The following is a 13,846-nucleotide window of genomic DNA, read 5'->3' as shown; positions in this document are numbered from 1 at the left end:
CTGAAGTAGCATTTCCCCGCTGTCTTCAAGTACCTCAAATCTTAGGAGAGGCAGACAGACCTAAAAATAAAAATATGGATGCAGAGGAGGCCAAATTAAGTATCACAGCCTCATATCTCTACACGTGTAAAATCAGCAAATTGAAGCACCATACATTTCTGAGTGCCTGTCATCTACCCCAAGGCTTTTTTTAAGTTCTCAAATTTTTATTTGGTTTAAACACACTACAGTACATTTCCACAGTCCACCAACTTTGAGAGGCAGTGTGGAGGTTTAGATGGGCCCTCTTCAACCACTTAACAGCCCATGATCTTGGCCAAGCTACTGAACTGTCTCAGCCCAAGTTACCTATCACATGAAGGTGAGGGAGGATAGCACCCTTGGCAGCCAAGAAAACAAAAGGGGGCTGGAGGTGTGGGTGGTGGTTAAGATTCTGCAGAGTCTTGTGAGGTACTATAAAGCTTTTGGACTTTTTTTTTTTTTTTTTTTTTAAATTAAGTAATCTCTATACCCAAGGTGGGGCTTGAACTCACGATCTAGACTTCAAGAGCCCAATGCTCCACCCACTGAGCCAGCCAGACGCCTCAAGGTTTTGGACTTTATTAATTAGTTCAGTGGGAAGCTACTGAGGTTGTTTTTTGGCCCCAATCTATTATCACTTTTCAGTTGAGATGTAATCTGCCTACAATTACATGCAAAGATCTTAACTGTTGAGTTCAATGAGTTTTGACAATTGTATACACCTGTGTAACCCACCCCTTAGAAGATACGGAACATTTCTATCACCCCAGAAAGGTCCTGCCTGCCCCTTTCCAGTTAATTCTCCTGCCTCCAGGGTACTGAAGGGCCTAAGCATATCGTGCTGCCTCTTGAGAGGACCCCTCTGGCTGCAGCGGCGGCTCAGAGCTAGGCCTGAGACCAGCAAGGAGAGATTACTACACAGGCCAAGGTGAGAGAAGGCTGACGCGCAGCGAGGTTGCCTAGCAACCAGCAAACGCGGTCGGAGCTTTGGCTGCTCCTCCCTGGCTGAAGGGGAGGCCCCGCCCCACCTCGCGTCGCGTCGGGGGGCGGGCGAAAGCTTCTTATTGGTCTGTTCTCCGGAAGCGATGGGATTCGGAATCTCGCCCAAAGTCGGCAGCGCGTGGAAGCGCGGTGCGTGGCGTTGGCGCGTGGCTCGGGCGGGGGCGCGGTTTGGTAGGGTCGTGTGGCGGGCGCTCGTACCCCTCCCACTGGAGCGAGGGTCCCTCCCGCTGAGCCTCAGTTTCCTCTCTTTGCAGAGGCTGAGCGCGCCCCACACCGGTTACTTGGGGCCCTGCCGCGCCGCCCCACTGCCGGCCTGGGTTGACGGGAGCGGGGAGTCTCAGCAACTGGGACGGGACCGAGGGGGTTCGGGAGTGCCCACCGCCCCACACCCGGTGCTTGACCGACGCTCCCATTCCCAGGACCCCCGCGCGGGCCGGGATGTTCGTCCTGGTGGAGATGGTGGACACCGTGCGGATCCCCCCGTGGCAGTTTGAGAGGAAGCTCAACGACTCCATTGCCGAAGAGCTGAACAAAAAGTTGGCCAACAAGGTACTGGACCGACGGGGCCGTGGACGGGCCTTGGCACGGGAGGGCCCAGCACTGCCCACCTGCCCGCTGCAGGCCTCGACTTGGTCCTGACAAACCTTGGCCTTGGGCAGGTAGCTTAACGTGTCGGAACTCGGTTTCTACACCTGTACCTGGGATGGGGGGTAATCCACCTGCACATGGGATGTTAGAGGGGATCAAAAAGGGAACTGGGATCGAAAAGGGTCATTGTAACTGGGGGGTGCTGGACTCTACACTGCCAAATTACTTTGCAGTCTTGGGCAGGTCACTTACCTGCTCCGGGCCTCAGTTTCCGTTTGTAAAATGGAAATCATAGTGGCTGCGTAACCATGCGTTGTTTTGTGAAGATGGCCAGTGGTTTAGAGTTCACTGTCAGGAGGTTTATCCGTTCATTTCTGCGAAAAAGTATTTGTGCACCTTTTATGTGCCAGGCTTGCATGCCTTAGTGCTAGCGAGTACCGAGTGCGGGGCCTTCCCACTGCCTTCTCTGTAGTAACCCTCCCTCAGTTACTCTGTGTCATTATCACTCTTTCCTTCTTAGCACTTATCAGCACTATTTTCTTATTTGTTTACTTGGTTACCGTTTTTCTTTCCCTCCGCATGAGGGCAGGGACTTTTGCCTTTTTCCTCAGCGTCCCACATATTTTGCCGGAGCCTGGCACACAGTAGATGTTCTGTATTTGTCTGTTGATTGTATGAATGAAGCGGACAAGGTTCTGCTGTGTCGTGTGGTGGGAAAAGCAGATATGAATGAGAGGGTCCCACAGTTGAGTATGTGATGACAAGTTGCGGTAGACGCTGTGAAGGACAGGCACTCGCGAGCCTGTGGAATGAAGGAGAACTCTGCCTACGATGAGGGACAAAAGAGGCTTTGTTAGGGATGTGGTACTTGAGTTTGAGCTGAGATCTGATGCTGAGAAGAGGAACTAACTAGGGGAATTATTTTTGAGGGTGGGAGAGGGCTGGGCAGAGAGAAGAGCTGGGCAGGCAAAGGAAACGGTATGTGCAAAGACCCTGTGGCAGGAGGGACTATTTCACCCATCATGACGTGGAGGAGCCTGGTGTGGCCTAGGCAGAGGGGGAGAGAGAGGAGAGGGCAGACTGGGAAGGTGGCAGGAGCCAAGGCACACGGAGCCTGAGGGACATCATGGTGGTACTGGTCTTCATCCCTAGAACAGCAGGAGGTGATAGGCTGAGGAGTCAGCAAGAGGAAGGTTGGCTGGCTTTAGACAGGAGGCCAGTCCCTTCGATAGAGGCCGAGGTCATAGAAGGGAGGTGGACAGATCTGGGGAGCTGTTGGTGGAGAGAACTCATGATGTTCTTAGTGGATGGCTTGTGGTTACTTTGCGAGGTAGAAGGCAAGGGGGTCTGTGGAGGGACCAAGTGTGAGCATCATGGAGAGAAGAGGGGCGAAAAGCCCAAGAAGGGAATGTAGTCCCTTTGGGATACAAGTCCTTCAGTGACCTGTTGAGACAAGTCTTCTGTATTTGAGTCATTTGTTAATTTTTTTTTTTAAACGTTTTATTTATTTTTGAGACAGGGAGAGACAGAGCATGAACGGGGAAGGGGCAGAGAGAGGGAGACACAGAATCTGAAACAGGCTCCAGGCTCTGAGCTGTCAGCACAGAGCCCGACGCGGGGCTCGAACTCACAGACCGCGAGATCATGACCTGAGCCGAAGTCGGCCGCTTAACCGACTGAGCCACCCAGGTGCCGCTGTATTTGAGTCATTTGAGCGGAGGCTGCACAAAGAGGTCCACGGTCCAGCCAAGGGCACAGATCTTGTGCTGCCAAAGCCGGCCAGACTGTATGCCTCATTGTGGTGAGGTCTGGCCAGGACTCTGAGCTCTCTGAGCTTCTTGGTAATCCTTGAACAGTCCTTCAGGGTCTCTAACTGGGAGGTGATGACGCTGGTGGCAGATAAGCTGACACCAAAGGGGTTCAGTGGTTTGAAGCACCATGGGGTGGGGATGGGGGCATGGGATGCTCTCTGCCCAGTCTCAGGGCCTTGGCCGTGCCTCAGTCCCTGTGGCCACTGGTGTATGTCTGATACTTTGTGAGCAGAATGGGGATTAACCAGGACTCTGACACTCACTCTGAGCTCTAGTATAGACCTGGAGACTTTGGGAAGTGTAGGTTTGACCAGGGTCCCCTCCCAGTGTTCCTCACTGGCAATAATAGTGATCTGTGGGTTGACTGTTATTATTTCCAGCATGTGAGCCAGGCACTGGCACAGGGGCTTCACATCCATATGTCTCCTTATTTAACGAGCCTGCAGCCTGGTAGGTTCATTTTTGCAGATGGGGGAAACTGAGGCTCGGAGAAGTGACCTTGGAGGTCACACAGTGGGTGGTGGAACTGTCACTGTGACCTTGATCTGCCTTGCCACCAAAGGCCCTGCTCTTTCCAGAGCTCCACATTCTTCTGAGGCTCCTTACCCATGGTTACCTCACACCGTGCCTCGACTCCTTGCTGGCTGTAAAATGGGGATAATCCTACCCGCCCTGGGTGGGGAGGGTCTCAGGAGAGAATGCTGGGGAGCTGGGCCTCTGGGTCACTGTGTGTGTGTGTGTGTGGATGTGGATGCACACAGGTCGTGTACAACGTGGGGCTCTGCATCTGCCTGTTTGACATCACTAAGCTGGAGGACGCCTACGTGTTCCCAGGAGACGGCGCGTCACACACCAAAGGTGGGTGCCCTTTCCTCCTCGGTGTTGGGTTTCTTGGGGTTTGGGGTTTGGCTGTGGGAGTCCTGGTCTAGGGATTGGGAGACCTGAGGCCTAGTCCTGACTCTGCCAGGAATTGACTGGGTGACAGTGGGCAGAATCCTCCCCTGTCTGGGCCTTGGTGTCCTCATCTATAAGAAACGGAGCACAGGCGATTCTTGAGGCCTCTCTGGCTCTGAGATTGTGGCTGTGTGTCTGTGCCCCCTTTGGTCTTGTTTATTACTGAGCTCCGCTCTGCCTGGCCCTCTAGCTGCTCAGTCTGGTGGAGGGTGGCCAGACAGAGATGAGGACACTTGGAGTAGTCATCGCTGGGTTAAAAGTGTGGAGAGCAGAGGTGCCTGGCTGGCTCGGTCAGTAGACTGTGCAGCTCTTGATCTCGGTGTTGTGAGTTCGAGACCCATGTTGGGCTTAAAGATGACTTAAAAATAAACTCTTCAGAGGCACCTGGGTGGCTTAATCAGTTAAACATCCGGCCTCGACTCAGGTCATGATCTCACAGTCTGTGAGTTCAAGCCCCACATCGGGTGAGCTAGAGCCCCGCTCAGGGCTCCACACTCTCTCTCCTTCTCTCTCTCTCCCTCTCTCTCCCTCTCTCTCCCTCTCTCTCCCTCTCTCTCCCTCTCTCTCCCTCTCTCTCCCTCTCTCTCCCTCTCTCTCCCTCTCTCTCCCTCTCTCTCCCTCTCCACTTTGTGGGATTCCCTCCCTTTCCCTCTCTCCCTGCCCCTTGCTCGCTCTCGCTCTCTGTCTCTCAAAAGTAAATAAATAGGGCCGCCTGTGTGGCTCAGTTGGTGAAGCGTCTGACTTTGGTTGAGGTCATGGTCTCAGAGTTTGTGAGTTTGAGCCCCTCATCGGGCTCTGTGCTGACAGCTCGGAGCCTGGAGCCTGCTTCGGATTCTGTGTCTCCCTCTCTCTGGGCCCCTCCCCCACTCCTGCTCAGTCTTTCAAAAATAAACATTAAAAAAAAATAAAGCAAAAATAAATAAAATTTTAAGAGTTTTTTTAAAAAAAAAAGTGTGGAGGGATGCCTGGGTGGCTCAGTCAGTTAAGCATCCGACTTCAGCTCAGGTCATGATCTCGCAGTCTGAGTTCGAGCCCCGCATCGGGCTCTGTGCTGACAGCTCAGAGCCTGGAGCCTGCTTCAGATTCTGTGTCTCCCTCTCTCTCTGCCCCTCCCCTGCTCATGCTCTGTCTCTCTGTCTCAAAAATAAATAAAAACATTAAAAAAAAATTTAAAAAAAAAGGTGTGGCGAGCAGAGGGGAGTGCATCTGTTTCCTGGGGAGGAGGCTGGTTGAGGGTGGGGGACTTTTGACGGGCACTATGGACATAATGGTTAAGCGTGGCCTCTGCATTTGAATTCCATCTCTGCCACTTATTTGCTATGTCTCCTGTGCAGAATATATAACTTCTGTGCCTCTGCTTCCTTGCCAATAGAATGCAGTTAACAGTAGATTTTATATTACAGTACTGATGTGATGATTCTACTGACTTAATATGTGCAAAGATCGTAGGACAGGACCTTGGTTCTTCTGGACTGGCTTGGCCAGTAGGGTGTAGGGCGGCCTCATGTGACTGGCGGCTGGCAGGCTAGTTGGTGGGGAGGGATGGCTCATCTCTGCTGCCTGTGGTCTCATTTTTGCTCAGGGGACACTGGGCACCATAGGGCAGCTGGAGCCCCCATGCACCAGCCACTTTTCAGTGTCTGCTTCTATCCCATTGGCCAGAGCAGGTCACATGGCCGAGGCTGGCGTCAGGGGATGGAAAAATAGCCGCCACCTCTTGCTGGGAGGAGCCAGAGTCACATGGCAAAGGGGCACGCACCCTAGGAAGGGAGGGTTGGTTACCAGACCTGGAGGTGTACAGGGAGGGTCACGTTGGCTACAGCTCTCAGAGAGGGAGTGGGGCATTCTTCACTCTCCTCCCTGGACCCCACCAAATCAGAAGCAGAGGGCAAGGGGGCCGCTGAGGTGGTTCGGGGCTACTCAGTGTCTGCGTGCGGCTCAGACCTGCTGAATCACAGTCTCTGGGGGAGAGCCTGCAGGCTGTTTTAGCAAGTAGCCAGGCGATTCTCCCACCAGGCCCTGTGTGAGGAGCCCTGCCCTAGCCCATCCTGGTCAGCCTCTGGGCACAGAGGTGTCGAGCATTCTAGAAGGTGCCATGAGGCTGCCTGATGCTGTCTGGGATCCAGAGACTTCATTAGTTCACAGAGATGTTAACTGCTCTGTGGGCAGCCCTAAGAAACGGGCTGCATCTGTACCGACTAGAAGCATTTAGCAGAAAAATAAGACGGTGATATGAAACAAAACCAGGGGCCTCTGTTTAAAAAGAAGGATGCCCTTAAGCTGAGCCCAGTTTCTGCCTTTAGCTGGTGGTCCAGGTGGTAAGAGCCACCAGAACTTGAAGGAAAACTGGGAGAAAGAAAGTTAAAATTGAGGAAATTCTGTTCTTTCGTTTTGTTGTTTCCGCCACTTAGTGTAAGATTTCCACTTTGGGTTTTCATCATCCCCCACCCCCAGTTCACCCTGGACCCCCTGGTTCTTTGGGAATGAGGTGTGAGGATTAGGGCACTGGGCTAGGCATGTCACAGGGACCTGGATTTGAATTCTGGCTCTGACCCCTCTCTCCCCTGCATTCCTTGGGCACGCATCTCTCCACTTCTCTTGGCTTGGGCTTCCTCATATGTAAATGGATTAACACTCGCAGCTATAAAGCTTCTTGTGGTCCGCCAGGCATCGTGCAGGGTGGCATTTTATGGTGGGGATTGGTTGCCATGCTTTAAGGCTGGTTCTCGACTTGCCCCATTTCTGCTGCTCCCCCCCCCCCCCCCCCCCCCCGCCACTACCTCCCCCTGGGCTGTGGCCAGGTGTGCTGAAGGAGGCCTCAGCCTTTGCTTTGAGGACTCTTTTTTTTTTTTTTTTTTTTTTTAAATCCTGAGAGAGAAAGAGGGAGAGGATCCCAGGCGGGCTCCTCGCTGTCCGTGCAGAGCCGGACTCAGGGATCGAACCCACAGACCATGAGATCATGACCTGAGCTGAAATCAAGAGTTGGACGCATAACCGGCTGAGCCACCCTGGAGCCTCTGGAGGACTCTTCTTTTGCTCACTGCCTTCTGCTTCTTCCTCCCCCCTCCTCTTCCCCCTCCTCCTCCTCATCTCCCTCCTTATCTCCCTCCTCCTCTCCCTCCTCCTCCTCCCCAGGCCAGGTTGCTTTCCCTCTCGACAGTAAGTGTGTACAAGATGTCAGCCTTTGGGATTTGTGACACTGGCCCCAGTTGTCTAGCCTCATCTCTTGTCACTTAGGGTACGTTTACCTGGCCCCAGTCCCATGTTCTCTATGTCCCACAAGCCGACTGGACCCGGCCTCCCTGGGGAAGCCTCTCTCGACCTGCCCCACCACCCTGTCCCGCTGGGAGCTCCAGAGCAGCCTGACTTCATGCCACCATTTGCTTTGTTCTGTTTTCTTTTCTTTTTCTTTTTTTTAAAGTCGTGATAAAATACATATAACATAAAATTGACCGTTTGAACTATTTTTAGTGCACGGTTCAGTGGCACTGAATACATTCACGTTGTTGTGCGACCATCACCAAACTTCTTCATCTTCCCAGACTGAAACTCTGTCCCCATTAAGGATTCACTCCCCATTCCCCACTCCTCCAGGCCCCGGAAACCACCGCTGTACTTTGTCTCTATGAATTTGAGTATTCCAGGTACCCATATAAGTGGAGTCACACAGTGTCTGCCCTTTGCAGAAACTCACGTGCACCCCAAGGGAGCCCCGCTTCTCCCGGGACAGAGAGAAGCCCAAATCTGCACCTGACAACAGGTCTTCCTCCCAATGATCCCGCAGACCCACTCTTTCTGACTTTCCAGGCCTCCCGCCTGCCCACTGAACACCCCTGGAACTTCAGGTGGGGCTCTTGGGAGGCGGCTCGAAAGAGCACTGTCCCTCCGGCTGGTCTGTGGCCTCCTTTTTAATTGAGATCTAATTCACATATCGTAAAATTCACCCTTTGAAAGCTTAGGATATTCACACACCGTGCAACCATCACCACTATACAATTTCAGAACATTTTCATCCCCTCAAAAAGAAACCCATACCCATCAGCAGTCACTCCTCATTCTCCCCCTTCCCCCAGCCCCTGGCAGCCGCTGATGTACTGCCTCTGGATTTGCCTATTCTGGACATTTCACATAAATGGAATCACACAGTATGTGGTCTTTTGTGACTGGCGCATTTCACGTAGCGTAATGTCCTCAGGGTTCGTCCACGTTATGGCAGGTATCAATACTCCATTGCTTTTTAATACTGAGAAGTATTCCATTATATGGATAGGCTACATTTTGTGTATCCATTCATCTGCTGATGGACACTTGGGTTGGCCACCATATGCTTTTGGGTGTAGTTGTTCCAGACTGGAGCGCCCTGGGCACAAGACCACATGCAGTTCTGCCCCCATAAGCCCAGTGCCCAAACGGGCCCTGGCACAGACTTGGTAGAGGCTCTGTGGGGATTTGTTAAACTGAACTGAATGTTGGGTCAGATGGGGGACAGGGTTTTTCCATCCTGTGGCTAGGTGACCCTTGGCTGCCCTCAGCTGCTCTCCGCAAGGTCAGCAGGAGGCTCTCATCACAAGGAGGGGAGGGGATACCGGCTGCCCCCTCTTCTTTTCCCATGCTTCCTGCCTGGTGGGGCCACGGAGAAGCAGCCTGGCAGCGAGCTGGGGGCCCAGTAGGCCCTGCTGTCCTCAGTGCAGTGTTGGGAGACCGGGCAGCTGAGGGTGCTAGTGGCAGAAGCGTGTGTCTGGGGATGAAATCTGTCCGAGGAAGGCAGATTCCACCCTGTGGCCCTGTCTGGTGGTCCAGGAGGACTTGGAGTCTTCTGTGGCACAACAGGGCAGAACGGCTGTGTGGCTATGAGTAGGTTACCCAGCCCCTCTGAGCTGCTTCTCCATCCTGACAGTGGGGAAGCATGACGCTGATATGGATGCGTTGTGCTGGGCGTGACCAGCAGGAAGTAGCCTCATGGTTATTCTCTAGCTCCGGCGGTGTGTTTAGGCCAGTGGTGGTCACCCCCTTTGGGGCTTTGAGGGGCAGGAGTGATGAGGTAATAGTGGGCACAGACCCTACCTGATGTTTTCCTGGGGGGTCTGGTGAGTGGGGAGCACTAGGGCAGGGCCTGAGAACCCACAGAGGGCATTTCTGTTGGGTCATTGCCTCTGCCTCCCCCCACTCCCCCTCAGTTTCAGGGCATTTTTAACATCATGTTCCAGGTCAGAGCTATGCCTGGGGCAAACTTTCCAATCAGAGGGAGATGGGGAACTTGTTTCCAAACCTGGCTTCCTTTGCCAATTACTTCCGCCCTTTTTAGAATTTAAGGGAGAGAGTCTAGAGGAAGGGTGGGATTGATTCTGGAGTTACCCATGGCCCAGAATCCGGGCTTGTCTAATGGGTTTGGGGGCCAGCCCTCACTTCCAGGGCCGCCGCGGTAGGCCTGTTATGGGGGCCACACTGTGGCCTTGCAGGGGGCTGGGGCTGGGTCCAGCGGCACTGGGTGTGGACTGCCCAGCAGACTCCTGGGTGGCCAGAGGGCCTCCAGGTCAGCAGGCTGGCCAATGGGGTCAACACTGGAAAGCCTGGGCCGCCCCAGAGCGGCCGTCCCTCACATGCTTGCTCGTCACCGACATCCTTATCCTTTTTTCATTTCCAGTCCATTTTCGCTATGTGGTGTTCCATCCATTCCTGGATGAGATTCTGATCGGCAAGATCAAAGGCTGCAGCCCGGAGGGAGTTCACGGTAACGGTGGCCCCGACTCGTCACACGAGGCCTGGGAGCGCATTGGGGCAAGTGGCCAGGCCAGCAGGCCTCCCTTCAGCTTCTGTCTGGGCCACACAGTCAGGGGAGGGGTCAGGAAAGCTCATGGGTGAGGGGAACACACAGCCCCATCGTGCTCATGTAACCATGAAGACCTTGGCCAGCTGTGGGCCTTCCCTGTGAGGCCCTAACTCAGCACCTCGGGCTGGGCACTGGAGCTGGCAGAGGGGACTTGGGGTCCCAGGCGCCTCCTGGTCCCCGTTGTGTGTGGTGTCCGCCATGGGTTTTGGTGGCCGCTCAGGCCGTGTAAGTGGCATCAGCAGAGGTGTGGGGCTTTGGGGTGGGGGAGGCACTCAGATTTCCATGCCAACAACTGCCTCTGTCCCATGCTGTCACTTTCTTCGTTTCTTCCAGTCTCTCTAGGGTTCTTCGATGACATTCTCATCCCCCCAGAGTCGCTGCAGCAGCCAGCCAAGTTGTATCCTCCCAAGGTTAAAGCGGGTCACAGGGGGCTCAGGTGTTTCCAGAGGACAGTCCCGCTCCTTGGGGTGGCCCTGGCTCCTGTGATCTGATACTGCTGACCTCCCTGCCCCCCCCCCCCCCCACCAGCCTGCACATGTGCTCTGGAAGCACTGGCCTGCCTGTGCTTCCCGTGGTCATGGTGTCCACACGCCTGTGCTTCCGTCTGGGCCGTTGGGCCTGGTTGGGTAGGTTGTGCTCTGTAGGTGGCATGCTATTCACTTCCGGTTCACTTTGCTTCGGGTGTCGTCTCCGGGATCATGTCAAAGCTTCCCTCCCTGGAAAGGTCTGCCCTGCTTGGCTCACCTCCCCTGGTATGCAGACAATACCACTGGCTGACATTTGAGGGCTCGGCTGCCTGGGCCTGCGACGGGTTGTTTGCCTCTGCTGGGTTCCCCCAGTGCCCTGCCCCAGCCCTTCCCCTGCTGCGCTGAGGTGGTGTTTCTGCGGGTCCTCGTCGAGACTGCTCACCGGAAGGGACCCCGTCTTGTCGGGACTCTGTCCACAGTGCCTAGCGGGGGGACCTGACACAGAGGGGTTAAGGCAGGACCCTTTGCAGCATCGCCACTAGAGGGCGCTGTGGCCCCTCGGTGTGCACTGAGGGAGGGGTTGGGCTTTGTAGGGAGTTCGGGGGTGCTGCCCTCACCGGATGGTTCATCAGATCCGCTCTGCCTGGGCCTCTGCGGGCCAGGGGCAAGGTCCGTGTGTGACTCCAGAGCTTGTCGGAAAACCTGGCCCTGCCCAGCTGGGCCCCTTGCCGGCCACGGGCCCTCAGGCACGCGACCTTCCATCTGCCACGTCTGTCCTCCTGAAAACCGGGAAAGTCCTTGTGCTGTGTGTTGGTCATGGTCGCGGGGCATGGTTGGGAAGGGGTGTGGAGTCGCACTGCGCAGAGGGCATAGGACAGCTCCAGCCAGCACTCCAGGACCAAGTGTGCAGGTCCTGGGGAAAGCACTTCATTACCTCCACCACAGCCCTGTGAGGGCAGGCCTTGCTCAATTCCTGTTTTACAGATGGGGACCTGAGGCACAGAGCTTGGGCCGGGCCCCGGTCACAGCTGGCGGAGCCGAGGTCTGAACTTGGCAGTTGGACCGAGAGGACACCCAGGCAGGGAGAGGACCCCAGGCAGCGAGAGGCCCTCGTCCTTCCTGCCTCAAGAGACGGGGGACCCGCTCTGCCCTTGAGCCTCCTTCCTGCCCTGAGGATGTGTGTTCCCAGCCAGGGCCCTGGTACCCCAGCGTGCCTGCTCCTCACTGTGGGGCCCGGGGCGGGCCCAACCTTGCCTTCTGCACGTGGTGTGGGCTTGCTTTTCCTGGACTTCCCAGCCACGGTGATCTCCTTCTGGGATTGGATCTTCCTGGGGGCGGGTATTGTGGGAGGAACCCCCACCCCCACCCTCAGGCTCCCCCATGCCTGGTTGTTGCCTTGACCCTGCACCCCGCCCAGCGACGAGGCAGAGCAGGTGTGGGTGTGGGAGTACGAGACGGAGGAAGGAGCGCACGACTTGTACATGGACACCGGCGAGGAGATCCGCTTCCGGGTGGTGGACGAGAGCTTTGTGGACACGTCCCCCACGGGGCCCGGCTCGGCAGAGGCCACCTCTTCCAGTGAGGAGCTGCCAAAGAAGGAGGCTCCGTACACGCTTGTGGTGAGATGTCCTGACGCCGCTGCCAGAACGGCGGGGATGGTGCGGGGACAACCCAGGCGGTGGGGTGGCGGGGGAGCCACTTCTGAGGGCGTTCGCCCCGGGTTCACCGCCTCGAACCCCTCTCCCTGCAGATCAGGGTGCGGGTCCCTGTTTGGTTCTTAGGCGGTCGCTTCTCCCTGGGGAGCCTGTTTCGCAGGTCACAGGCCAGGGCATAACACTCATGAGGTGACGAAGCTGCTGAGGCTGTCGGGGGGGGGGGGGGGGGGGGTCGGGGGTCAGGCTCCTGACTGCAGGAGGGACAGGGCCCAAGTTGGGTGACAAGGCTGCCCAGCAAGACGAGGCCAAGGGAAAGAGACACCAGGGAAGGGGTTTGGGAGTGAACCAAAGGTGGGGCGTCAGGGATGGGTGACCCTCAGTCAGGGCTGTGCCTGTACCAGACCCTGTACGGACGTGAGGTGGCAGGGGAGCTGCGACCAGCCAAATCTGATTTGGGTTGTCGTCTTCCCTCATGGGGTGAGACTGTGATGCAGGACAAAGCGGGACACGTTTCGGGGGCCTGCTAGGGGGCTTTTCTGGTCTAACGTATGCTGCAGGTTGTTTGCTCGGGGGTAGCCGTTCTCTGTCAAGGCCATCCCCTCTGCGTGTATTTGGAGGCTGGGACTTTCTGGCAGGACTCAGCGCATGTCCGGGACTGGCCTGCCGGTGCCCGTGTTTGGGCAGGCCTGGCGCAAGGAAGGGTACCTGACTGAGCCGAGGCCCTGGGGCAGGAAGGGTGCGCACGGGCTGTGTTCCTGTACGGCAGCTGGGGGCGCTGGTGTGGCTCCTGGGTTTCCCCATCCCCCGGCCAGTGTGCGGGTGTGTCACCACCGTTCCCTCTGCCGGTGCCAGGCGCCCGGAAGGAAGGGCCCCTTTGCCTCCTGTGTTGGTTCAAGCCCTTGAGGTGGACATGTGCCTGTTCTCTGTCTACCCCTGGCAGGGATCCATTAGCGAGCCAGGCCTGGGCCTCCTCTCCTGGTGGACCAGCAGCTAGCCCTGGGGCTGGACGACAGACCCCCACCCCCACCCCGCAGTCCGGAGAAGGAGGTGCCGCTGGCCATGGAAACAACAGCAGCTTCTGCAGGTGCCGAGGAGCAGAGTGTGTGCCCCACCGGACTGTCCCCTCCCTCGCCATCCTGGCCCTGTTCCTGGAGCTACCCTGAAGTCACTGTTCCTGTGGACTTCTGCCTCTTGGTGACAGCAAAGACATTTAATAAATAAGGGCAGCATCAGTCAGGGAGGAGCCGCCCTTGTCTCCGTGATCTAAGGTCACCGCGTTGCCACAGCTGGGACAGCATGTCCTTCCTCTCCCCGGATGGCTGCTGGAGAAGAACTCCCCCTGATGGCAGGACGTGGTGGTGAGAGATCATTGGCCTCATGGGCTCTGGGCCGGCCTAGCCCCGTGGCTCCTAAGGTCACCAAGAGAGGCTGGCCTGGGGCAGCTGCCAGCTGTTGGTCGGAGTCTTGACCTTTCAGGGACGACCATCTTCTTTCCCACCAGCATTTGGAAGGTGGGGG

The 13,846-nt window shown here is 56.2% G+C and overlaps 1 protein-coding gene across 2 annotated transcripts; it reads left to right on the top strand.

Moving 5' to 3' along the window:
* The first annotated feature begins 1,082 nt into the window (after window positions 1-1,082).
* On the top strand, window positions 1,083-13,564 carry POLR3H (RNA polymerase III subunit H). Of its 2 annotated transcripts, none has more exons than XM_060656247.3 (7): window positions 1,083-1,152; window positions 1,443-1,572; window positions 4,184-4,280; window positions 10,021-10,107; window positions 10,540-10,603; window positions 12,091-12,292; window positions 13,269-13,564. In XM_060656247.3, the coding sequence occupies exons 2-7, from the start codon at window positions 1,462-1,464 to the stop codon at window positions 13,320-13,322; spliced, it is 615 nt and encodes a 204-aa protein (XP_060512230.1). In that variant the 5' UTR covers window positions 1,083-1,152; window positions 1,443-1,461; the 3' UTR covers window positions 13,323-13,564. The 2 variants fall into 2 exon arrangements, with proteins under 2 accessions (XP_060512230.1, XP_060512229.1); XM_060656246.3 differs by having other exon boundaries at window positions 1,134-1,152; window positions 1,278-1,572.
* Window positions 13,565-13,846: the final 282 nt, after the last annotated feature.

The sequence above is a fragment of the Panthera onca genome, chromosome B4 (genome assembly GCF_046562875.1).
Source record: "Panthera onca isolate mPanOnc1 chromosome B4, mPanOnc1 haplotype 2, whole genome shotgun sequence".
Taxonomy (NCBI): Eukaryota; Metazoa; Chordata; class Mammalia; order Carnivora; family Felidae; genus Panthera; species Panthera onca.
Note: the sequence above shows the minus strand (reverse complement) of the source record. Positions and strands in the feature narration are given on the sequence as shown.